At 45.9% G+C, this 26,337-nt stretch overlaps 1 protein-coding gene across 3 annotated transcripts in view; it reads right to left on the reverse strand.

Annotated features, from left to right (window-relative positions):
* Nucleotides 1-931: 931 nt before the first annotated feature.
* PLCD1 (phospholipase C delta 1) overlaps nt 932-26,337 on the reverse strand; it is a 53,072-nt gene continuing 27,666 nt past the window's right edge. For all 3 annotated transcript variants that reach the window (XM_071560745.1, XM_071560744.1, XM_071560746.1), the window contains 12 exons: nt 24,238-24,367; nt 20,185-20,413; nt 18,885-19,086; nt 16,920-17,064; nt 15,738-15,887; nt 9,992-10,153; nt 8,389-8,545; nt 7,960-8,076; nt 5,960-6,138; nt 5,283-5,415; nt 2,807-2,956; nt 932-2,481 (listed from right to left, as the gene is read on the reverse strand). In XM_071560745.1, coding sequence (XP_071416846.1) covers nt 2,390-2,481; nt 2,807-2,956; nt 5,283-5,415; nt 5,960-6,138; nt 7,960-8,076; nt 8,389-8,545; nt 9,992-10,153; nt 15,738-15,887; nt 16,920-17,064; nt 18,885-19,086; nt 20,185-20,413; nt 24,238-24,367 — 1,846 coding nt within the window. In that variant the 3' untranslated portion in view covers nt 932-2,389. The remainder of the gene's footprint in view (nt 2,482-2,806; nt 2,957-5,282; nt 5,416-5,959; nt 6,139-7,959; nt 8,077-8,388; nt 8,546-9,991; nt 10,154-15,737; nt 15,888-16,919; nt 17,065-18,884; nt 19,087-20,184; nt 20,414-24,237; nt 24,368-26,337) is intronic.

A 26,337-nucleotide genomic window follows, 5' to 3' on the forward strand; every position in this document is an offset into this window, starting at 1 on the left:
CCGTTTCCATCTCAGCTCCTTTTCCACCTGGCTTCTGTATTCTCCCAGCTGTTCCTACCTGAGGAGGGATGTTTATTCTTCCCACCAATCTTGCCTACCTTTATGTAAGTGCACAACAGGCAGACTAAAACCCAGCCTCTGTGTGTAATCTAAGCCCACCCCAGCCCTGGATAGTGTGGTCAGTCTTGCCCCTACACCTCTGCATATTCCCAGTCCTCTGGTTCTCTAATGTTGGCCACAGCAGCCAGGAGAGGGCTTTAGCTCAATAATCCAACTGAAATCTAATCCTGCAACCTAAAAAATCCAAATAATGTGTTCATAGGCAAGCCAGTGGGCTGATCTGACTTCACAGAATCACAGAATGGTTTGGGTTGGAAGGGACCTTAAAATTCATCTCATTCTAACCCCCTGCCATGGGCAGGGACACCTTCCACTAGACCAGATTGCTCAAAGCCCTGTCCAGCCTGGTCTTGGACACTTCCAGGGATGGCACATCCACAACTTCTCTGGGTAACCTGTTCAAGTCCCTCACCATCCTCACAGGGAAGAATTTCTGACTTGCCCCACAAGAGCTGGTGCTGACACAAGGGAGGGGGCAGGAACATCTCTGATCACACCTGCTTTCTCACTGCATGTTGCAAGCTCCCTGCATGGTACAGGGCAGTCCTGGGTGTCCTTTGTCCATGCTTTTTATCCCACTGCTCCTTAAAATGAAATACTGAGAGCAGGGACTGAACCCAGGCTGTCCCTGCGTTGGAGTCAAGGATGCTTCAGCCCTGGCCTTCAAAAGTATCTCCAACAATGTGCCTCATCCCACAGGTGACCTGAGAGAGCCTGTGTCACTGCAGGACACCCTCCTCTCCCTCACTGGACTCTGCTGCTCCTGGACTCCTCCACTAGCTGGTTGTTAATGCAATATGAACCTTGGAGGTGAGGATATAATTCACATTTAATTTGGCAACAATTTACAACTTCTCACAATATTGTAGTGAAGAGGAAAAATCAATGTGTCCAGCAATGATTACTGGAGCATAACAAACTCCACAGAGGAGTACAAGAAACCCAGCTTCACAGCAGGCTCAATGATCACTAAATCCAGGCTATTTTGGACTCAAAAAGTAAGTTGACTGGAGTATGACTAAAAGGACATTAACATCTCTGCTATCAGCCTGTCCTTTCCACCACCAGGGATAAGAAACCCCAGAAAGCCTGAAAACTTAAGAAATGAAGCAGATCAGTCTCCAAATTCATGTGTGTTGCATTCAAGTAGGACAAAGAAGGAAATGGTGAGAAGTAATTGAGAATATTTTTTAAACTTTTAATAGCCTAACATATTGTTAGTAACATAGTTGGCATTTCAAAATATATATTATTTTATTTCAACAATGTTCCCTTAACTCTGTAGTTCTACTGGGAGAAAAATCACTCGTTGCCATAAATACTGAGTTGCTCTTCAAAACACTCTTGGGTGTTTGTGCTGGGTTACCTCTACAGTGCAACTGGGACCAGCTAACATTTACAATACCTACTGCCACTTCCTCTGTGTTAAAAAATGACATTTTTCTATAAAAACACAAAGAAAGAAAGTTTTACTGCATTTAAAAAAATAAATCCCTACTGTCAGTCGAGCGTGTTTCCACTGTCATTGGCCAAAGACGTTCTCTGAGGTCCCTTTGAGTGGGTTTCACTTTGGGTTAGAGGGAAATCTGCCACTCGGCAGCTTCTTTCTCCTTCACAGGATGAGAGCCAGGCTCTGAATGCAGAGTGCCTTGGCTGAGAGCCAGGCACACAGGCAGAGGAGCCTTCATGTATTTTTTATTACAACACAAAAGGAAAGTAGAGTTACATAACACAGGCCTTTGTAGTGCAGCTTTCTTTTTTAATCTGTAACAGAAAGGAGGGGAATTGTGTCCCCATTTAAGACTTCATATGGTGAAAGATGGCTGACACCTGCAGCTGCCAGAAGTCACCTGGCACCTGGCCACTGATTTCAGTGCTGAGGTGGACTTTTTTTGTTGCACAGATGTTGGGTGTATTGTCCAGATGTCTGACTGAACCCAACCCAAGAGCTGTACTTCACTAGAAAGGAGTCTCTATCCTCTCACTAAAAGCAAAATTTAAAAAAATCTTAACAAAGTGAACTAAAAACACAGCTGGATTGGTCAAACAGGTACAAAAGGATTAATCTCAACAGCAGCATTAGGATGTTTCCAGCACGTAGAAGGGAGAGGGTTGATGGTTGTCACACATCAGGGGTCCTACGGAGCACCATGTGCTGCTCCAGGGAAGGTGCTGGGGATTGACAGGACCCTGACATTGGCAGAGTTCACACACTGAATTCCTTCCAGGTCTGTAATGAGGTTCACTGTGCCCTGAAAGAGCTGGGCTGCTAATCACAGTCCTGGATATTGATGTACACAAAGAGGGTGGAGGAAGAGTAGGGGTCTCCGTTCTTGGTCAGAAGATGGATGTGGCGATAACCTGGAAGCAGAGACACAGATGGAAAGTGGCCTTTAGTCCAGTTGGAAAAAGTCTTTGCTAACATTTGCCAACAAAAACATCTGTCTCAGAGTGTTGCTCTCCCAGTATCCCACAAAACAGGCAGGTCCAAGAGGCTTTGAGCATGGGTAAGGTCTTGTGCCCAAGGCTACTGGGGACAAGGGGGACCCTTTCCTAGAGACAGTGTTAACAGCTTCCCAAAATATCTGTTCTGACCCCGGGTGTGATGGATCTGGACCACAGGCCTAGGACACTGGAACTTCCCAAAGGGCTCAGTCGTTGTGAGGAACAGGGGGCAGGGCCTTACCTTGCTTCAGACTCGTGAAGGGAAGGGTGTATTGCCCAATGAAGTCGTTCTTGGTTGACATGTCAAAGTCCTCCACCACAAACCGGACCAGGGCAAGTGCAGGGATCTCTATGTCAAATGTAAACTCTTCATCCCATTTTGGGTTAAAGCCTGGATAACACAGACAAGGCTGGAGTTCAGAGATGTGGGCAGATAAGGATGGTGGTCAGAGGTGTTGCAAATAAATGGAGACTGTGCCTGGAAACCAACCTAACCTGACCCAAGCCAAAGCTCTTAGGAGGTGCCAAGAGCTTTGTTCCCAACTCTGATACTGATTTTCTATCTGGTATTAATAAATCCCTCAGCTTAGGCTGCTCACTGCAGACCTCAGTGCTATGATCCCAGAAGGCAGTGAGGAGCAGGAGGGGAAGGAACTCAGCTCTGTTCCACAGGCTCTCACCAGCTGGTACATGGATGTCTTTGGTTGCCATTGGACCAGCTGCATAATTTTTTAGCCCTAAACCAGGGAAGAGCAGAAAGGAGAGCTCTGTCCTTCTGTTGTGACAGGCTCCTCGGGCTTTAAGTATCTCCAACTGCTTGTGATACACCCACCTAATCACCACTCTGTGCCTCTGTTTCCCTGTCTGCAAGAAAGGTTAATGAGGAGTGTCTGATTACAAAATCATCATCAAGTCTGGATAAGGATCATGTGGTCCAGACTCAAAGCAAACAAAACCAAGACCGTCATATCAGATGAGAGGTGGAGGGCAAGCTCAGTGCTCTCTCTCCAGGTCACAGCAGGTGCAGTTTCAATAAACCACTCCCCAGCAGCAAACAGTAGGAAAGGACATCCTGTTGGAAACCCTGCTGCCATCAGCAGAGCCTGTGCAGAGCAGACACCAAGGACAGCAAAACAGTCCTGCTGGTCCTGGAGGGATTGTGGGTGATTCAGCAGGAGACAGGGATCTCGCAGCTGGCCCTGGAAGGGCTGAGATGGGCCTGTGGACAGTGCCACAGCAAAATACCTGTGCTGTATTGGTGCACTTTATTTGGACCTTTATAGGATTAAATCAACTGGAGTGTTCAGATAACACAGATCTGCTCCTGCCCCTTCATCCTTGGGAAAAAAACCTGTTGCTGAAAAAGGTATTGCTCATCCTATGGGAGCAGAAAGCCTGAAAGCTGAGGGAAAGTCATTGGCCCTGGGACAGTAGGTTTAACTGCAGTGGAATCTGGGGGGGATTCTTGACTCATCTCAGAGACACAGCGAAAGAGATGCTGAGCCAGAAGGTTCCCACAGCCTCTTGATCTCCATGGTCTGTGTGCTGGTCATGCTGTGTCCATCTGTGCCCACAGCCCCTGCTTCGGTGCCAACACCATAGAATCATAGAACCATTTAGCTTGGAAAAGACCCTCAAGACATTGAGTCCAACTGTAAAACAACAAACCAGGTGAGCTGCTGAAGCACCATCACACACCTGAAACCTCGGCCCGTGAAATGCAACCCCCTCTCTGCAACTGCCCCTTTCCAACATGGATGTTTTCTTTGTTTGACTCACTTTCCACTGGGCAACACACCCTCCAGTATGACTCCACCGTGGTTCCAGTACAGCTCCAGCCAGCCAAGGGCTGGCCATGGGACTGGGAGTGCTGAGCAGCCTTGAGGAAAAGGCCTGGCAGGTCTGAAATGTTTCCTACACAACTTTCACTTGACAGACTATAAAAATTATTGTAGGTGACGGAAATGGCCGTGAGCTTTAGGAGCCAGGCCAGATTTACTCAAACAGGAAAGAGGAAAAGGGAAACATTATTATCAGGGAGGAAAATCTGCATCAGCTTTCTAGTATTTGGCTCTTACTCCAGGAAGAAAATCAGATTGTGTGTGTGTGTTTGTGTAGGAACCATAATGTTCCCTCACTGCACAGAGGGAAGTCACAGCCATATCTGACCAATGAAAAATGGACCTTCATCTTTTGAGATATTCAAAATCCATCTGGGCAATATCCTGAGCAACTTGAGTAAACTTTGAGTATGGTCCTGCTTTAGGCAGGGGCTGGAACAGACACCTGGGAAATCCCTTGCAACCCTAATCTTTCATGAGTTTGTCACACTTTCAGGATAGAATCAGCCCCACAGGAGGCCTTCTCTGGGAATATCTTGGCGAGAACCTCTGCATCCCAGGTCAAATCCAACTGTGTGGAGGTGAAGAGCACTTCCCAAGCTCTAGCTCTGCAATCTGGCAGCCAGCCTCGAACAACTCAATGTGGCTGATGTTGTTTTACAGGGAATTTATGTCTCCAAAAGTCTTGAACAGAGAAGAGAGGAAAGAATCTCTCAAAGTCCAACAGCACCTCCTGTGTCTGCTTAGTGTGGGCAGGCTTGGGAGCACCTGGGCAGGCCTGGCCACAGGGCAGCAGCCTTGGCAAAGAACTCTCTGCTGCATGACATGGAAGGGTTACTGCCCCATGGGAGCACAGCTTGAAAAAAACTCCCTTACCATTGTTTTCAATGACTTTGGTCTGCTTCTTGTTGTTATCCTGTTGGACACCATGGATCTCTATCGTTACCTTCGGATCAACAATGGAGTTTTTGCTTTTGTTCACCTTGGGCAGCTGCTGACCAGAGATGATCTGTGCAGGAAACAGAGAAAGAGGTTAGGATCTCATCAGGAGAGGGGGCTCCCTGGAAAATTCCCTCTCCTTCTCCGGGAGCACAGGATCTGCTGTGACAAGTTGGTGCTGCTCTTTCAGAGCCGGTGCTGCTTTTCCAGAGCCGGTGCTGTGACATCCTTCAGAGGAAGCTGTCATGAGCCAAAGCACCTAAGGACCATTGCTCCAACCCAGCCAGCTGGCTGAGGGACAGGCAACTTGTCTAACTGTCCCCAGAGTGATCAGATGACACTTGGGAACAGCAGAGGTGACTGTTGATTGCATGTCTGCCTGTATGTCTCTGTAACGACAGTGAATATTGTCATTAACCTCTTCTATTGCCCAACATTAAACATGTGAGTAGGTCCCTGGAGGATCAGAGTCCATGAGAAGAGACCCCAAAGGTGGGAAATTAGTAGAGTCAGGACAAAATTGCCCAGGTGGGACCAGAAGAAGGAGAAGGTACAACCTACATGCCCCCCCAAAGGTGGATGCTACTGAGATGTTTTCTGACTTCTATTCTTACTTTAAGTAGAAGCTTCTTCTTTGTCCCCCATGTTCCTTCTGTGATGGATTTTGGATTGAATTTGGTTTGCTCATCCCGGAGGAATTCCGGCTTTAAGACATACCCAGAAAACCCATTGTCCTGGAACCGACCCTGGTAGACATCCATTTCTGTGCCTGCTGTCTGGAAATTCAGGGCAACTGCAACATAAATAAATAAATTCAGTGACTCTCATATAAATCAATGGGAAACTTTTCATACTAATTCTGTTCACATGAAATTGCACTTCATGGACATAAACATTGGCTTTGCCATGCTTCAAAGAGCAGTGATAAACTCTCACCCTCACAGCCTGCTATCCCTGAGGACTTCTTGCATTCAGAGACGACAGAGATGAGAGGAGCCATTACAGCCATCCTGCATTTCACAGGATCAAAACGTGTCCTGCATGGAATTTATGCCACCTACTTGAGCAACTGCATATTTTAGATAAACCTATTCATTTCTATGCTGAAGGAGTTCTATCCTGCAGTGAAGGCAGAAAATCCTTTTCAGATCATTTCTCTGGCTACTCAGCCTCATTATAAAACCTCCTTTCCAGCCCAGATCTGCTTATTTTCATTTGCCATCCCGAGGGGCATTGCTGCCTCTGTTGGTTAGACCAGAGAGCTCCTCCCTGTCTGAACTCCTCAGGTAGGAGTACAGCAGCTGTGATCAAATCACCTCTTTATTGTCTCCTGACCAAAATAGATCAAGCCTCACTGGTGTCCTAATACCAGGCAGATTTCTTGTGTTCTTCCCAATTTGTGGATATCCTTTTTAAAAAGCATTGATGGAAAATTTGGAACAGTCTCTGAACAGTCTCACTAATACCACACAGACCCCAGCAGCTCCTCAGCACTTTGTTGATTTCTCAGGGATGATGTTGACCTCGTTAGCAACATCTAAGACATCTCTTAAGACACAGCAATTTTTCCTGGTCCCAGTTCCTTCACACCCTGTCATACTTGAAGGCCAAAAGCATTTTAAGGCACTCCCCTACTTTTCCACCTGCAGCAAGACTTTGATAACTGCAGTATACTGGTTTAATTGGGAAATGCAAGGCAACTACGCAGGTCTGCTGAAAAATCTTACTTAGGGAGCCCAAATACTGAATTCAGATCAGATTAGGCATATAGATCTGGCCTTACTGTACCCCAAGGGAATTGATGGTGCCTCCCAGAGACTCTCCTGAGGCCAGACAAGGCAATGGGTGCTACCTGTGCCCCCATGGGGGCTGCAGGGCCCACCAAATTCATGCTCTGCTGCCAGGCACATCCAGCCCATGTGTGTCTGCACAGCTGGGGCCAGGGTGCTCTGCATCTGCAGCTTCTCTTGGCTGCCTGGGCCACAACTGGGACATCTCCAACATCCAGCATCACCAAGAAAGCCAAGCATGTCACCACCAGCCTGCCCACCTACCACTGCACTGCATTTCCTGGGTGAGAGCTACAAGGGAATTCACTTAACAGGCACTAGCTCTGTTGTTTTCATCAAATCCCTGAGACATCAGTACACCAGAGTACATCAGAGGCCTAGACATCCTGGGAGCAAGTATGATGAGCTGCTTTGACTACAGAAAACAACAGTTCAAGACACCCTTTTGGTTATGGCCTTGCTGTAGAGAGCTTAGTTTGGTTTACAGCTCTGCCAGAGATTTTAGCACACTTTTCAGCAAGAGACTCAACTCCTGGCTCCCTCCTCCTTTGTTAAATGGCAATAACTCTGCTGACAGTCAAACTGCAGGGATGTGCACATTAATGTGCAGGAAAGACCCTCCTAATGGATTTGTGGTGAGCCAGAAAATGGTCTGTGGAAAGTCACTGAGCATTGGCTGAAGAGCTGATTTCTTCCAGTGACTGCTGAGCCTCTGTCTGCAAAAGGCTTGAGATTGCACATCTACCTCAACTGAAGCCCTTCCATAGCCAGTTCATCTGTGACCTGGTCAGCTTGACCCTCTCCAACCTCCCAGCTGCACCCACCAATCTGGCAGCCAACGTTCCACAAGTCCACGGGGTTGTAGTTGGAAGAATCTGTCCTCCAGCCTGCAGGGTAGATCCGGCTCAGGTGCCTGATGTTGTGATGAATAAAACTGGTTCCTATAGGGAAAAAATAAAAATGGCCCTTTCAGTGATGGGGGCTACTTTTATCTCTTCTTGATGCTGCTGTGTATTCTTCTTCTCTGCCCAGTGAGTCTGGCTGAGTGGGAACTACCTGTATAAATGCCCTTCTTGGTAACAATCTCCATGATATTAAGTTTTTCCCTCTGTTTCTCAGTGACATGCATGACCAAAGAGATCATAATCCAGGTCTCCCATGATGCCTCTTCCTCATGCTTAGTCACCCCTAGCTGTCCCTTTTTGGGGGACTGGGACAGAGGATGGCTTTTTGCCAGGGCAGAACATACATACCAGACTCCTGGGCCAGTTTCACAGCTTTGCTCTCCGAGAATGATGACATCTCGTAGAAAGCCCGAGGATGGCTGGGGTCATCAAAGCCTTCAAAATGGACACTCTTACAGTAGACAACTGTGTCTGACAGCTCCTTGGCCAACTTCAAAGTATCACTCTGAAAAAACAGGAGAGCAAGAGGTTGGTGGGAAGTTTCTGCAGTTACACCCAAAAGGAGTAGCTGTGTCTTCTCTAGGGCCCCTGGGGCTTCTCTTCTCCACACCACCAACACTCAGTGGCTCCCCTATGCAGAGAGAGGGTGGGAAAGGATTCTCTTCATTGGTGGGATACCCTTCCTGCTGCTTTCTCATGATCATTTGTATTTCAGCAGCAATGTCTGTCTCCAGGTGCTAAACTTTGTGACAGAGCCTTAGCAATGACTATTCTGTACTGTCCTGGTCCCAAGCATGCAAACCTGGAAATAAGAAGAGAAGGATTTCTGGCCTCCACAGAGCTTGGACTTTCTTTCCCTCGAACTAGAAAGTTCTCACAATGCTCTAATGCCTCCTACTCCACAGTCAAATTCATTAGGGTGAAGTGAGAGCCACCAGCTGCCATCAGAGGCAAGAAAAGAAAGTGACAGACTTCAGAATTATACATATTATTTTATACAGTTCAGAGAAAGAAGTAAGACCCTTGACAAGTGAGCAAATTAACAAAGGGAAGCATAGATCAGATCAGATCCAGAGGCAGCTTTGCCTTCAGAGGGGATTGAACATGTCACCTATGAACCTGCTCTATAAGGGATATGGCCTTCACAAGGACCTGCAGTCTGGAAACTTAATGTCCTCACATGAGGGAGCAAAACACTGGTGTAAAGGCCAGCATTTTCTTTCCACAAATAGTCATACAAATTGCTTTAGTAACTGGCCACTCCTTCCTCATGAATCCATAGTTCTTCCCTCCCTCCCTCCCTCCCTCCCTCCCTCCCTCCCTCCCTCCCTCCCTCCCTCCCTCCCTCCCTCCCTCCCTCCCTCCCTCCCCCAGGTCAGAAACACACTATGAGGCTGCAGGTACATCCCAAAACATGACTAGAAAAGCACCAAACAAAGTCACGATGGTCCCATCACAAATAGGTTTCTGGAAATCAGGCAGAGAGACTGAACATGTGCCCTTCCACTGCTTCCATAAATGCTACCTGGGCTGTACCAGCTGCAGGGTTCTCCTGCCTCATTTTAGAGGAAGAAGCCAACCTTCATGCTTGGCTGGCTCTGTTTGTGCTTGGAACAGAAATCATTAAGCTGAGCAAGCACCAAGATCCTCAGCTCCAGCAATTTCAACAATTCACCCCTGCATATCCCCAGCTGAGCAGCTGAAACCACGCTGAGAACTGTCTTAGCTGGGAACATATTAAAACTATATTTCAATGGCTTTTCATTTTTTATTTCTTTAGGCATGGTACAAAATCCATCTAAAAATTGTTCCCCAGCATGTGTCATGGGAAAGGCTAACAAGGTGGGATTTCCTTGTGCAGGACTTCAGAGCTCTCTGCAATAGGCAATGATCCTGTTTAAACAGGAGCTTTTCTGTCTTCCCAGACTGGACAGTTACATCTTTTACTTACCTTCCCCTTCTGCTGTACTTCAGTCTTCACAGATTCATCTTCAATTTCAGCTGCTTCATCTTCATCAGAGACATCCTCAGCCTCCAGGTTGTTGTTCCCATTTGTGGGGTCCTCCTGCCTGCTCAGCTTCTTGCCTTTCACAAGGATCTTCCCTTTCAATTGCTGCACAAGGAAAAGTGGACAAAATAGCTGGTCAGTAGAAAAGGTTCTAGTCTACCCTGAAGAAGCCCCTCAGCTGCAACCAGGGCCTTTTAGAGTTGTGTCAGTCACAGATTATCATCCACAGATACAGGTGAATATAAGTCTGTTTTTTTCACTGAGCCTTTGAGACTACAAGCCATGAGTCTGAAAACCCCAGAGAGCACACTGGTTCCCCTCTGGAATGTATGGTTATAACTACAATGTATGTTATAACTTTGGAAACATGAGATTCAAACAGGGACTGAAGCAGTTCAGCCCTCTGTTCCAGTAGATATTTTAATGAGAGAGGCCCACTAAGTTCTGGACAGGTGCTTCATGCACAGCAGACATGGAATCTTAATCATAGACTCATAGAATCAATTGGGTTGGAAAAGACCTCCAAGATCATCAAGTCCAACCCTTGGTCCAACTCCAGTCCCTTTACCAGATCATGGCACTCAGTGCCATGGCCAATCTCAGTTTAAAAACATCCAGGGATGGGGAATCCACCCCCTCTCTGGGCAGCCCATTCCAATGCCTGAGCACTCTTTCTGGAAAGAATTTTTTTCTGATCTCCAATTTAAATTTCCCCTGGCAGAGCTTAAGCCCGTGCCCCCTTGTCCTATTGCTGAGTGCCTGGGAGAAGAGACCAACCCCCACCTGGCCAGAACTTCCCTTCAGGTAAGGATCTTGCAGGTGAAGCCTCAGAATGCTGACTGCCTAAGAAAGAGCTCCCAAACCCTTTCCATGACACCTCCTGTTTTGAAAACAGCTTCTCCTACAGCTGCTGCTGTGGTACAACACTGCTCACAACCAGCAGCACGTGCCAGTGTAACACAGCTGGCTGCTGAGTGAATCCAAGGAGCACATCCCTGTGATTTCAAGGCTCACATAAAACCCTCAGGTGCAGGAACAACCACCAGGTCATAGTCCCTCACAGACCACTGAAGTACCTCTTGTAGGAAGAAGGCTGGAGCCTGGAGAGGGATGAATCTGAGCCCAGAGGAGGCAGCAGCGATGCTGGCAGCAGGGAGAAGTACTCAGAAGGGTGAAATGAGGAAATCTCTAAGTGAGAGGGTTATGCCTTAAAATCAAAGCACCACTAGACCCTGCAGCTTCCAGAGAAGTCAGCAGGAGATTGGCTGCCACCTGGATGCATTCAGTACTCCTAGCTTTGGAGTGTTCTAGTTATTCCAGAAAAATTCCATCTTGGAATTAGCCAATACAACCCCTCAGTCTGCACAGCACATTCTCCTTTCCCCAGCAACACCCTATATTTGCCTTTTCCACAACAGCAAAAGCAACAAACCCCACCACACTCAAATGACAGGACTTTGGAAAACCAAGAACCTTTAATAAGCAACACATGTATTTCAAAGGACACAATTTTCCCCCTTTGTGGGTGCAAGCAAATTGCATCACATCTTTACAGAGACCAGCCCAACTCCTCACCACCCAGTGAAGCAGTGGATGAAGCTTGGTTTGAGGAGAAATTTGACACTGGCACCTGAGGAGCAGCCAAGAGCATTTTTATTCAGCTACCATGAATGATCTGTTTACACTGGGGCACTTTCCCTGTGCTACACTCCAAAGCAAATGAATGAATGTACCAGTTATTTGGAATAAAAGGTCCAAAGAAGCAGTCAGAGCATAGCAGTACTGTCCTTCCCATCCCCAGACCATCCTCCCAGCCCTCATCCCTCTTTCAGGCAGAGCTGTGACCTGCTTCTTTACATCCACAGCTGGGAGATGAGTTGGTTCATCTTCAGACTCACTTCAGTCTGCTGCTTGCACGTTTCTTCCCACCCTCCTGCCTCAACATCCAGCTCTGTGTTTCCACAACAAAATCCAATGCTGTTTGAGCTTTTAGGCTCTAGTCAACAGCTGGAATGGACAAGCCTGGAAAGATTGCACTGGGGACAGTGAGGGGGTGCTGAGAGCAGCCTCTCTTGTCCTTTGCAGGCTGCAGATACCATCCTGGCATTTAATATATTATCTACCACCTTCTCTCACAACTAGTAGAGAACTAGGGATAAGGTATTTGGGGCAGATTGCTTGACTCTTAATTATCAGTAAGTAATTAAGCTTGTCAAGCTTCTGCCATTCAAGACAGCCTGTCTTGAGGAATAATTTCTGATACAGACTCATCCTACATGGCTGAGTAACATCAGCAGCAAAGGACAGTAACACAGCCTCAACATATCCTACGCCAGGGCTGCTGTTATCCTGTCTAACCTGTGGTTATTCTGGGAAACCCTGGGTATGCTGCAGATGCTCCACAGGGACACTGGTCCTGTGCCCACTGTATCCTCCTAGGCAGGCAATTCCCACCATGCCTACAGGGGAGAGCAGCCCATGTGCCACTTAACTCGGAGGAGATGCATTTGCTTATTTGTCTGCAAAGAGAGGTGAGATTCATCCCAAAACGGAGCATTTTCATGCCCATTTCCTGCTATTCTACAGGAGCACTGCACTGAATCCACTCTGCAGAAGCTGCCAGTCTTCCTTCAGTTAACGTGGGTGCTACAAAGCAAAGTCACAAATCTGAGTTTATGTTCTTTAACAAGGTTTTAAATAAGCTGATACACACAGACACAAACACACACACGCCCTTGCTTCATTCCTCTTGGTTCCCCTTCATGTGATATTAAGTATTTGTAGCCTGAGGCAAAAGACACTCAGCTCATCAGTTCAGCACTGCTGAGCTGATCCCTTGTCTTAGGAGGAAGCATTAGCTGAAATAATAAATATTCTCCAAGTAGACCATAAAGGTATTCCAACTGTCTCTGCCTAGACCAAGGTTGAGTACAATCTAAGAAAAGGCTGCAAGGACACTGGATTCCACGGAGAATGTTCAGAGAAGCAGTTGCTGGAACAAATGAACTCTTGCCCTTTTTCACATTCCCTGTAAATGGCACTGTCTTATTTTTCCACAAGTGGAGCTCCCCTGCTCTCCCACCTTTCCCACTGCACACTGAACAAGCTCAGCTCTGCAAGTGAAATGGTTCTGACACTCTGCCTTGCTTCCTTTGGGAGTCTGTGGGTTGACACGAGAACCATTGTTGATTGTATCAGAAGCAGCAGAGCTGTAATGAGCACAGGACTTTAAAAGATCCACATACACGTGTTTATCCTACCTGAAAGTTTCCTACCCCTTCACAGCAACCTGAAAACCACAGCAAGGCCCGAGTTCCAGTTTTCACCTTGGTGGGAATGGAAGATCTGTAAGGTGATCCACCTCATCAAACTCTCTGGGCTTTAAACACTTTCTTTAGAGTCAACAGAGAAAACTAAACACTCCCAGGGTGTGATTCTTCTCCTCTGTTTGGACAAACACTTAGGAGGAGGTGACCACACCTCCAACTCCTCTGACTGTATTAACTGTTTCTCCAAACGAGCCCTAAAGAAAGTGCTCACCTACATGGATAGCCAGGGTCTGAGCACTGCAACCTTACATCCCTCTCTCAGGATGAGGATATCCATCTCTCCAGACTGAGAAGCTGTGAGAAATAACACACTCACATTCATGAGAGGATACACCTGATGCACCGGAGAGTTGCCTGCAACACTGGGGGCTGTTTTAGTCTCATTCCAGGACTGGGGTTTTGCAGCATTTCTAGCTGGGATGTAGGAACAGGGAGAAGGGGCCCTGGAAGACCCCTGTGCAGATCAGGGACAGGGCAGAAGGGCAACAAGCAATCAGCAGCACAGGCTGGATCAGCTCCTCCCTACAACCCCGGTACAGCCTGGAGCTTTTATGTGGCTTTTGGTTTCCATCCTGCAGCCTTTAATTTACTATTGGGCCCTAAATACAGCAGCTTGAGGGAGATTATTTAGACATGCTGTGCAGCCCAACACTGTTCCTGAATGGAGCCTAATAAATCAGATTCCTGCCTCGGGCTGTGGAATGAATCGTTAGCACAAATCCAAACCGTGTCGATCTCCCTTTAATTACTGACATTGCCCTGCTAACACAATCGGCAGCAATCCTTCCACTGTTTGTATTTACAGCCTTTCAGCCCTTTTCCCAGTGACAGATCCCATCCTTATTCTGATATAAAAAATACTATATTGTCCCAGGCTTCCTCATGGCAACTTCACAAGGGAGTGGAAAAGTCTCGAGGTTTCTGGTTTGTTTGTTTATGGTTTTGTCCTTTCTATTTTAGTTTCAATGTATTTTTCACCCCCCAATAAAAGTATTTAGGCCCTTTGTACTCTCCTAGTTTACACAGCAATAAGGCAGAGGAAAAGTACCAGAGGGAAAAGGACAGGTCTTGCTACATTGGCAATTTTTCTCCATTTAAACTAAACTGATCAATTCCTCCAGTGGAGCTTATCAGCCCAAATCCAGTCACTAAGGTAGATCTGGGCCATTGTATTCCAGCTGGGGCCACATGTCTGTTTGGGCACTCAGAGGAGGAGGTCAGATGAGCACAGGAATGGGAAAACCATCTTTGGGAAGCTGCGGTCATCCCCCTACACACGCAAATCACACATTTCCTTCCCCAGTGTTTCTCTTTCATCATATCATTGTCCTGGTCACCAGGCAAAGTTCTGAAAAGCCATCAGCAGCTTTCCTGATCCTGCACCAGGAAAAAACAGCAAGTCAGGAGGGGACACTGAAGACACTTGTTTTTCCAAGTCAGTAACAGCCTGCAGAGCTCTGTCTCCATGCTGGGTGTACCCTCATCCCAGGACAGTCACTTCTCTCAGTGTGGAGGCATCTTGTCTGTGCCAGAGTCAAGGTCCTGCTGAAGCAGCAGCATTAAAAATCATGATTCATCCTAATTTATTGCTCTGGTGCTTAGGGACCAGCCCAGATCAGCTTCCCTCTGTGCTAGGCATTGTATCAACTGAGGCATGACACTCCCAAACAAAAGGGAAAGTTGGAAATCAGATAAAGGAAGATGGAGAACAAATATTGAAGATATTTTGGGTGGATTGTTTTCCTCTCCTTTCTCCCCTGCTGACTGCCAGCTTTATCCTACCCACAGACTCCTTCCAGCTCTGGGTAGGTATGCTCATCCAACTATTGGCAAATGTTTTCTTTAGCAAAGAAATGCAATTTAAAGGGAACCACAGCTATGTACACAGGAGCCTGTTTCTGCAAAGTGCTTGAGAGAAAAGAAGGAGAGAAGGAAAGAAAACACAAACCAAAGGGTAGATGAATATTTCACTTGGCTTCTGTTTTTGAAATTTTTTTTTCCATATCAAAATTTCATTTTTATTTTTTTCCTTATTATCAGCTAACCATTTTATAGTAGTGGTCTACTGTTGAGGGCTGTATATCTCCTTCCCCTTGCAAGATCAGAGCTCAGATCCCAGATTCATGGCTGCCCTGATCCATGGGAATCAAAGGGGCATCTCTAGGCAGCCTCCTGCTTCTCTTGTCTTTCATGGACATCTCCATCCCCACCACCCCAGGCCATTCTCAGTGGGAGGACATTTTGTGCTTTAGGGTACTCGTACTGGTTTTCCCCTTGAGTTTTGAGCTTTGCACTCAGCAAGAAGACAAATTCCTTCTTGTCTCACCTTCTGAAGGCAGTGCTGGAGTGGCCTTGCTTACCTCTGGGGAGGGGAACTGGGATTTGTTTCCATCCACTGGGGCAACCAAGAGCATGTCCTGGAGGATCGTCGTCATGTGCTGAGCCATGACCTTCTGCTGGTCGACACTGCAGTGGTTCTCCAGGGAGATGATGACAGGGTATGGTGAGGTCTAGAACAAGACAGCAACACACATCATCAGTGACCTCTGCAATTTCACCAGCCTACAGCAATTGGTATAAACCTCAGTGCTCTTTTCCCTGGAAATGAGTGTCAGCAGCAGAGTCTAAATTCTGCTAAAATGAACAATTGTTAAAAATGGACAAGTCTAACAATGCAGTGACTACTCAGATCTCTGCTGATGCCTTTCAGAGATGATGTTCCAATGGAAAGGGCACCAGAATGGGTCAGGATGCCTCCCACAGAATTTCAAGCTCCCTGTGCCTCCATTCTCCACTTGCACTGTGGGTCAGAGCACCTTCCAACTTCAGGGGAAAGACTGGGAAGGGAGTTTTGAAATCAATGGGTTTGTTCAAGTCCTGAGGTAACATGAATCCTTTCTCCATTCCTGCCATAGGGCTGATCTGGTTCCCTGTGCCCCCCAGGTCATTTTGTGTGCTGAAGGTATTACTATTGTCATTGTCATTTCTTTATAGCCTCAAAGGAAACTTGACACCAGCTCCCAAGTGCAGTGAAGGAAAACAGCTGAGAGTTCAGTGAGTCTGGACAGATCCAAGGGTTTCTGAAGGCTGCTGTCCCAGCACTGCCATACAAGACTCCAGACCTGCTCATTCCTTTTCAAGCAGAGTAGAAGCAGTCCTTCATAACCAAAACATGCACATGGGTTCCTCTAAACTAGAAACAGACCCCAAGACATCACAGCCACGTAAACCATGGGCTTGTTTGCATTTCCCACCAGGTATGCTCAAGATATTGGGTATCATTTTCATGGCCATGGGCTCCAGGATGCAGCTGTGCTTGTACAGATTCAAACTCATCCCTGGATGGTGCTCTCCCTGACTAGCAACTCCCAGGAATGGATCTCTGCAGGAAGTACAGCATGGATGCCCAGACAGGACACATCTTGTCCCCATGAGAAATGCCAAGGTGATGCCTTCACTGTTTCTGCTCCCTGCTGGGAGGGCAGAGATCTACTGCCAGTCTTGGACTGTTTAACATGAGAAAGAGGGTGCCTCATCCTTACTTTGAAAGCATAGTTCTTGATGGCCTTAATGACATCACTGAAGAGGATCTTGGAGGTGAGGGTGTAGCCGTGATAAATGACGGGCTCTGAGTTGGGGCCATCCCAGCAATCCAGCTCCACACAGCGGCAGCCTTTGGTGAGGGCTCTGGAAACAAAGAAGGGATCTGGTTGGGTTCCAAACCTTCTGCTCCACCTCAAAATGAGGGTACAGCAGGCACAGGTACTGCCTGGGAAGACTGACAGGAAGTTCAAAGAGCAAGGGAGAAAAAAGGAGCTTGTAAAACCAGATAGAGAAAGGATGGGATCAAAAAGGAGTGTCAGCAAAGAGAGGTCAAGGTTGAGCAAGGAAAGCACAATAAGATCTGAGGAAGGAGGCAGTGGAAGTCCAAGGTAGAGTTATCCAAAGAATAAGACACAGCAAGTGCCAGATGAGAAAGGACACTCATGACTGTGTCCCAAGTCCTTCCCCAAAGACGGTGAAGAGAAAAGAAAACCAAGAGTGGCTGCACTGGAAGAATGACAGTAAGACATTCAGCCTTAGAAGGCAGGTCACAAAGCCTGGATGACGTGAGTTCTTCATCTGGATCTGATACAACATGAGAGATGAATCCTCAGAGCTGTGACAGAGGGAGCTGCGCAACTCCACCATAGCTGGGGAGACTGCTGAGGGCCAGTTTCCAAAACTGAGTCTACAGACTGAATTTCCACTTAATATTCCCACCTCTACATATCCATACTTTAATTTACTTTCAAATCCAGGTTCGCCCATTATCTGTCTAGAAGGTGATCTCAACTCTTTTACAGTAACTCCCTAAATATTTCAGATTACACAACTCCTTTAACTTTGCAATAAAATCACTGAATCCTAGAATGTTTTGGTTGGAAGGGATCTTAAAGAGCATCCAGTTCCAACTCCCTGACATGACCAGGGACACCTTCTACTAAACCACGTTGCTCAGAGCCCCATTCAACCTGGCTTTGAATACTTCCAAGGACGGGGCATTCACAACTTCTCTGGGAAACCTGCTCCAGAATAATGGGATTTATGTTTTCTTTAACAACCAAAACATACATCTGTAATTTTAAGATATTGTAAGAGGAATAAAAACAGCTACTGGAAAGCAACTTTTGCCATATTTCACTCTCTACAATTTTGACATTGTGACTCTAGACAGCCATTGCTCTTGAAAACAGGTAAGTCATAAACCAAGAGAGAATTGCAGTCATTGAGCTGCTTATAAACAAACAGTGTCTCATCTGATAAAAGCATAGGTCACAGCAAAAGTAATGTAAGGTGGTTGTGCAAGTTAGCAAAGGTCACTGCACTCATCAGGCCATGAAACATAACACTTGTTAAAGGCAGAAGGAGGCAATACCTAATGTTCTATCCAGGGATGCTGTGGGAGCATCTGAGATGCTAGAGAGGGAACAAGCATAATTTTTCTGGCTCATTCCAGTCCCTACACAGACCTGCAGCTTTATCCTAGAAATCTCTGCATCTTGTAAGCTCCTTGTACTCTCTCGTGCCACATTATGGGGAATGCAACATCCCCCCTCAGCACCATGCTTTGAAAACACTGAGCTAGAGGGCTGCAATCCAGCCCCCACATCACTGCAGATGTTTTAAACTCCCCTCCAAATGTAGTAATTTTGCATCTTACAGTCAGGTGGACACCACATGGGGCCCAGCAGAGACCCAGGTCAAAGTGCTATGAAAAGGGGGTTTCTACACCAGGGCCAACCTGGTTTAGAAACAACTCACCCTGATGGGAACAGGAGTCAGTCTACAGTACATGGTCTCAGAGTGGGAGATTCCTTTTTGATCCTCTTGCATCTAGCAGCAAAGATGCACCTTATGTCTTGTATAAGAAAGAGATTAACCTCCCACAGACACATAAACACACACACACACACACACACACACACACACACACACACACACACACACACACACACAGACTTTACCTGATATAGGCTTCTGTGCTGCTTGGCCCCGTGATCTGGTCTTCCATGAGATAGGTGTTGTGTGAGGATGACACCAAGTAGTGACTGAGAGGTTGAGTCATGTCCTGGTAAACTTTACGGTGGGAGGAGTTGAATATATTCCCCTCCTCAGACAGCAGGTACATCAGGAAACCGTCTTTGGTCATGGCGTTGCCCCTCTTGGCTGCCAGATAAATACAGAGAAACCCCACACTGAAAATCTGACACCACCAGGCTGTGCCATCATCTTTAGCTGCTGCTCTCCAGGGGATCTCAAAGGCAAAACATGCTCCCTGGGCATTCAGCTAATGGCAAAGACAGGGATCCTACTCACAGGATGATGACAGGCACCTTCATCTGCCTGAAAGTGCTTTTAAAACCTCTTCACAAGCATAGCTTTTTATGACACTGTCCTTGATATCATCTTAAAACTGTCGAAGACAGCCCTTACCTCATCTGTCTCTAGAGACTTGCAGTATAAAAATCTCCATTTGAGCATTTCAAGGTTTCTTTGAACCCAAAGAACTTGTCAGATGTCTAAACACAGCCAGATAAATCTTCTCTAGATTATCCAATGAATACATGATTGCAAAGAGGAACTATAAAATTACCCCCAGCTCTGGCGTGGGATTGATTTCTCCCCATCTTGAGAGATTGAGTGAGATCTCAGCCTCATCCTAAAATCTGACTGTTGTAAAGTCTTGTCCCTCAGGAGGCAATAAAAAAACCCAGCCCATGATCCTGAGTTGGTTCCTTGGGCATGTCCTCCAAGATGCTGCAGACTGATGATTCACTGAATTCTGAGCAGAGAGACAGTTCTGTGACTGCCCTCCTAAACAGCTGTCACCTCATTGGCCCTCAACTCACAGATCTCACCACTTGATGGCTTTTCAAGTGCCCATGTTTAGGACCATCTGCCTTCATTTCAGCTTCTGGAGAACAGAAACTGCCCCATTCTCAACTTTGAAAAGCAATGTGAGGTCTTGGCATTTGAATAACCTGAGTCTTTCCTTCAGGATTTTCATCACCCTCTGACCAACTCTGTACCACAACCCCTCTCCAGATGTTACATCAGTGTATCCAAACCAAAACTGAAGAGAGCCATTTCCCAGGCTCTCCTCTGCCCTCCTCTCCTATTCCTGCTAATGTTCTCCCAGGAGACTGGTGTTTTGGAAGCAGCTGTGAGGACAAAATAATAACTGAAGAAAGGAGCAGCAAGGAGATTCACAGTTCACCAAAAAAGCAGGATTTTGAACCATACCAGAAAAAGTTATCAACCTACCTCTTTCATTGGGCTCGTATCTCTTAATTAAGGCAGGGGCAGCAACAACAGCATCTTCTTCCTGCTGCATCTCATAGAGGAACCTCACCAGGTTCTGGCAGGACATGAACCCCTCTGAATCTGAGTACATTTGGAAGATGTTGTCTATTTCCTTCCTCTCTGTCAGTATCTTGTAAAATTCCTCTATCTCATCATCCTCCAGAGCCTCTGTTTTGGACTTGTCACAGTGCTGTAAACGTAGAGGGGAGAAGGAGTGAAAACCTTCTTTCCTTCTGGCATAGGCCAGCCGTAATCTGCACCAGGGCTACACAACGCAGAACACAAAATAATTGGACACAGTTACTGGCCAGGGAATGAGAAGCACGTGGTCAATGACAGTGGTCCCCACTGACAAGGCCAACAGTCACACAACAGTTACAATTATCAGTATTTACTCATCAGGGTGGTTAAAGCACCAGGCGTGGGCCTGAGCCCCAACTGTGCAAATGTTAAGTCATAAGGACAGCTCAAGATAATGTAGGCAGAAATCAAAGTTCAAGAGAAATCTAACTCTTGATCTCAAGAGGAATATAGGAAACAATTAACTCTCCTAAACTATTGATAGAGATTGTGGCCTAAAATCCAGTAAGAAAAGTGAAAAGTGCCTTCCCCTTGACCCTGACCTCAATGGATCTGAGCTCAGGCCTCAGGAGGCTGCCAAGTAGTAGGGCTGGTTGCAAAGATGGGTTAGGGTTAAGACAGCATCAAAAACAATTCTAAAAAGAAATCCTACTAAATATGCATGTTTTAGGTATGAAAAATTCCATCTTTCCATGGATGTTTTCCATTCTCATCCAAAACCCACCAAGTAATAAAATCTCCACAAATTTCAAATCAGGTATCATGTTCTCAAGGAGCTGTAATTCAAATTCTCCATGTCCCCACGGCCCTCTGTGGTTTGAACCTTTCCTCTAGGCAACAGCTCTGACAGCACCACAGCCAAGGACTTGATTGACTATGAAAGAGTAGGTGCCTGAGATATGCATGTTAGTGTCTCCATGAAGGACAACAGCTTTTCCAATAACAAATATTTCCAGTTTATTTAAAGCACTCCCAGGTTCAATTTTTCATTAGAAAATGACAATTTTTTTTGGCAAATCCTGATACGAATTTTGTTGTTTGTTCCTAACAGAATTCTTCAACTTGACTAACCAGAGGAATTAAATTGCTTTCCATCTTTGATCCCTTGTGACAGACTGAGCTGTTTTCCTGGCTGTTATGGCCAAAATCATGCCTCAGTTTAACCAGTCATGATGCTAATCTCAGCCGAGCTCTGCCAATGATCTCAGTGATGGCCACAGTGGCTTTGGCAGTGCCCCAAGCAAGATGTTAATGAAACTTTCACCCTTGCAAATTCTCCACCTTCACTATCTGTTTATGAAGCACATATAAAACCAAAGAAAATGATCATGAAGTGCAGCATTTCACAAACTGAAGGGACAAAAAAAGAAAAAAAGAGTTCAACTTGTCCCAAGTTCAGAATCTGCTGGGTAGAAGCTACAGGTTTGTCTTAGGGATGGGAAAACCTGTGACATGTTCAGTACTACAGACACCTTCAAATCAGCTTTGAGAGTCCAGAACTGCCTTTTTCTTGCTGCCTTCCATGTCCATGTTCCTGTGCTGGAGCTTTGGCAAATCTCTCAAGCTAAGCTGAGCATGATGCTTAGCAATTGCCAAAGGAATATAGAGTGTGAAAGCAACTGGTGGAGACTGTGGAGATGCTGTGAATTATGGATGTTCTTTTCTTTAAGACACAACAGGGAATATGACATTATATTATTTCTATAAAATTGGCATTTTAAGTGATATGCCTTGGGAATTCTATTCATTAGTGGCCATTAAGGGCTGTGATGAAAAGAGGACAATAGCATTGGCATCATAATCAAATGCCAGGACAGATCAGATGAAAACAGGACAATAGCATTAGCATCACAATCAAATTCCAGGACAGATCAGATGCACACTATGAAAGTGGGTTTCTTCTGCTTTGGCTGCAAGAGCTCCATGTTAGAAAGAAAATCTCAGCCCAGAATATCCTGTTTTGCCTCACATGTCTGTATCATGAACCAGGAGTACTGAACGACCCTTGGCCTGCCAGAAAAAGCACCTTTCTGATGCACCAGAATGACTATTCAGGTTGAAATGAAGTGAGAAATGAGAGGAGCTCTGCTCAGTTCCTGGTTGTATTGCATATGTCTTACTCAGGTGTGTCTCAAACCTAGATGTGGGCACAGAATGTGATGGAAGGCAAGAATAATGTGAGAACTTGCCCTGTAGCCCACTCTTGAAGTTCTGATCACCCTTCCTTCCTGTGACTAAATGAAGAAAAACTCACTAAGACAGAAAAGGTCACCCATTTAATAGGCTCTAATGTCTCATCCCATCTAAGCTGAGGCAGGATGTAAACTGAAAATGTAATTGCTTTAGGAGCAAGACAGACTCTTCCTGGAGGCAAATCAGCCCTCAGGAGATGTGAATTAAACTCCAAAGAGCCTATCTTTCCAGTGGCTATACAGGAAGCTTAACAATCACATGCCTAATGATGGCACTTCAACTACCTGCCTGCATTTCAGTGGGTTGAATCAAGGTTTAGCAATTACTTGGAGTCCTTAAGCAAAAAGAATTGAACTTCATCAGCTTTCCTCTCCTAGAGCTCCCTTGTAACTACTGGTACAGCAAAAGAGGTTCATTAAATGAGAGCAGGATGTGCCTCTAAAATAAAATTAAAAGGGTGTTTTCTTCAGATTGTTGATGTTTGAAGATGCAGGGAATGATTCAGCTCACCTAAGTGAGATGTGTCCTGTAGGATGAGGTGGATCACACCCTGGCCTCTACTGGCTTCACCTACACAGACTCTAAGGCAATGCAAGTGTTGGTGCTACTTCCAGTGGGGAGGTCTGCACTGGGAACAAGTAACTCAATTAGAGAATTCCTAGCCCTGTGGCTATCCTTTCAGGATGGTCCTCTCCCATGATCCAGGGGAAATGTCAACCCTTCCAGGGCCTTCCTGAGCAGGGAATAAAGGATGGGATACACCAGCCAGAATGGGCAGTACAACTGAAAGATTTTGCAAGCAGAAATTCTTTAACATCTGCTGATGACCTTCCCCCCAGTTCCTGCAGAGTTATTAGAGAGAGATGTCTATAAAGCAATGATTAGAAAACTTGGACCTCATTTTGTGGAAGGCTATTTGTCCACAGGAAGAAGCAGAACCACTGCCTGGTGCCCAAAACTACCCACATGTTTACTGCTGGTGAGAAGAAAGGATTTCTGAAACAGCACACCCATTAATTCAAATCCTGCTTCAGACAGGATGCAAGTTTGGAAATTATCCAGATGTTTTATCTCACCTCAGCAGGATGGATTCTTTAGAGAGAAACCAAAAGCTTAACAACTGAGAATTTTTCATCCCTTTCTTATCTGCTGATAGGCTCACCCTGCAAGCCAAATCTTGCAAATTTAGAAGTGCATCTCCCTGACCAGATTAAATGTGCCTTGGGAGTATTAAATCAACCAGACTGGCCCAGGATTGGGTGCAATGTTACACACCTGTCATGAAAGGTTTTTTTCTTAATTTGCACCTTCTTGTTGTTTATACCAGTCACTTGGCACCCTACCCCTCTGAGGAGGTGAGGATCTGGCTTCACAAATGTAACCAAATATCAGCCAGACTTAGGCACTGACATGTGCTCATGGCACACAGAACTCCTGAAACACCTGGGACTCAAAGTGTATTTAAACTTTGCTTTTCCCTTTTTCTTGCATTATCCATGTTTGCATCTCATCTTTTGCATCACAGCAAAACTGGTCATCAATCATGAAGAACACACCCTCATCCAAAGCATTGTGCTGGCCTAACTTAATGGGAATCTCTTGAGCACCAAAAACTGAGAGTTCTTGCTTGGTACAAGAAAAGAAGCCCAGAGTTCACTTTAAGTTAAGTCTCCAACATAAAGCTGTGGGAGATCTTGACCTCAGCCAACAGCAAACACTCCAGCTGCTTGCTGCCATTACCTGGAAAATCTTCTTGGCATGATAGTCATCGACTTCAATGTTCACTTCTTTCAGGAAATCTTTGAGCTCTTTCAAGCTCATCTTGTTGTCTTTGTTTTTATCAGCCTTCCGCAGGCAGGTGTGGATCCAGCTGCAGGATGATGTAAGGAAATCTTTCCAGGTCAGTGCTTAACCCAAATACCACCCTCCCGCTGCACATGCCGGGGGGAATCCTCTTCTAAAGGCTCTGAACCACCTCTCCAGCTGCTGTAAATCAGCATGGTCCCCCTGAACAGCTGAAATCATCTCACCTTCTGCTCCAGAAGAGCAAAATGGTGCTTTGGCAGAAGGAAAATGTGCTGTGATACCAGCAATCATGACCTGGGAGAAGCTTTTCACCATCTGGCCAAGGCTGGATCAGCTCTCTTTACCCTGTAGGAGTTTCTGGCCACTGCCAGAAGCAGCCTGATTTCTCTTTTATGACAGAAAGTACATTCTGCTCCAGACAGTTAAAAGAGAATAAAGGAAAGAATGAAAAGAACTCCCAAGAGGAGCTTGGTAAACTCATTGTTATGGATTTGGTCAATATTCAGTATATCACAGGGAACACTGAACTTCAAAAGAAGAATTAACTATTGAAGTCACCTTCAGCTTCTCTACATTTTTAGGGATTTCTACCTATATGTCCTAAGAACACTTTGTTGTGAGTAGAATCAACCCAAATTTTGTGGGTCTTGTCTTCCTCTCATGAAAGGCATGAGGTCTATTACTGTGCTGTACTCTGATAGTTCATAATAGCTTGGGTTTATAATTACTTTAGTATGAGCTTTTTAATGTGATGTCAGATAATTTAAACTGGGTCTCCCATTTTCTTTCAGTCTCTTGGGAAAATAATGTTAGACATTTGAGATACACTGCAGTTTTAAACAACAAGAAAAGATGCTGTTTGCATGGTGGAACTGTCTGTGTAATTTGTTTTACTGTCAAATAAGAAAGGTCATCCAGAAAAATATCTACTTTCCAACAGGAAAAAGGATCAAAGTAAAAATTTGATCTCCATGAAGGTAACCTTCCACATCTTGCATAGCTTCAAACATTCTAGAGGAACTTCAAAACAAATACCCAATCTGAATGTCAATCAGAGTAAAGCTGAGGATCAGCAAATACCAGCTGAGTACCGTAACATTTTAATTGGGCCTTTCAAGATGATCCCAAAAAAGGGCATTAACAGCCTTAGGGCCGTAGACATAACCCTGAAACAGTGTTCACCACAGCTCCCACTGCAGTCAAATATTTCCTAGCGATGGAGATATGTGTAAACTGTTTGTAAGTATTGTTTGTCTCATGGAAAGTTGAACTTTCTGCCTTTAGAAATCTTGGCAGGTGCTGAGCAATGACCTCACCCTGCATCCGTCTTAGCCTGGTAATATTAATATTCCCCTTCTTTAGGCATGGAAACCAAAATAAAGAGAGGCTACATTTTCCCAGCTCCCAGGGACACTCCAGAGCCCTGAACCAGGGTCTGGCTTGGACTGATTCTTCCCAGAAAACCAAGTTTGAGTCATGACGCTCCCAAGAGCAGAGGATGCTCTGCTGGGAGCACACCACGTCCACCAGCTGTGCTCCAAAGAGGGTCTGCTCAGACTGTCAGAGTGGTGCCCTCACTGGTGCCACCCATTCATACCCAACCCTGCACCTCAGCTCCCCTTCACATCCTTCCCTAAAAACAACAAGGCAAGAGCAACGCCCAACTCCAGCAAGCCAAGAGGAAATCCAGTCTGCCATGGCCAGGGGTGAGCAGCAGGGTTGGGTAACACTAACTGTGCACAGAGACTACTCTTTAATGTGTTAACCACTGCAAAAAAACCCATCTTATTTTAAAAATATGCAAAATAGGTGGGCAGTAAATGCATCTGCAGAAGAGTATGCCCAGGTCCCACCTGGGAATGGAGGATCTTTCCTGTCACATCCCTTCCCAGGAGGCTGAGAAATGCAGGAGGGAAATCAGAGAGCCCAGCCCAGTGGGTCCACACAGTGGGCCCTCACACTGCAAGGGCAAGCAGCAAAGAGAGAAAAAGGAGAGTACAGACAACTGGGGCTTCAGCCTGTTGTGTCAGCAAA

This window comes from Pithys albifrons, chromosome 7 (genome assembly GCF_047495875.1).
Source record: "Pithys albifrons albifrons isolate INPA30051 chromosome 7, PitAlb_v1, whole genome shotgun sequence".
NCBI lineage: Eukaryota > Metazoa > Chordata > Aves > Passeriformes > Thamnophilidae > Pithys > Pithys albifrons.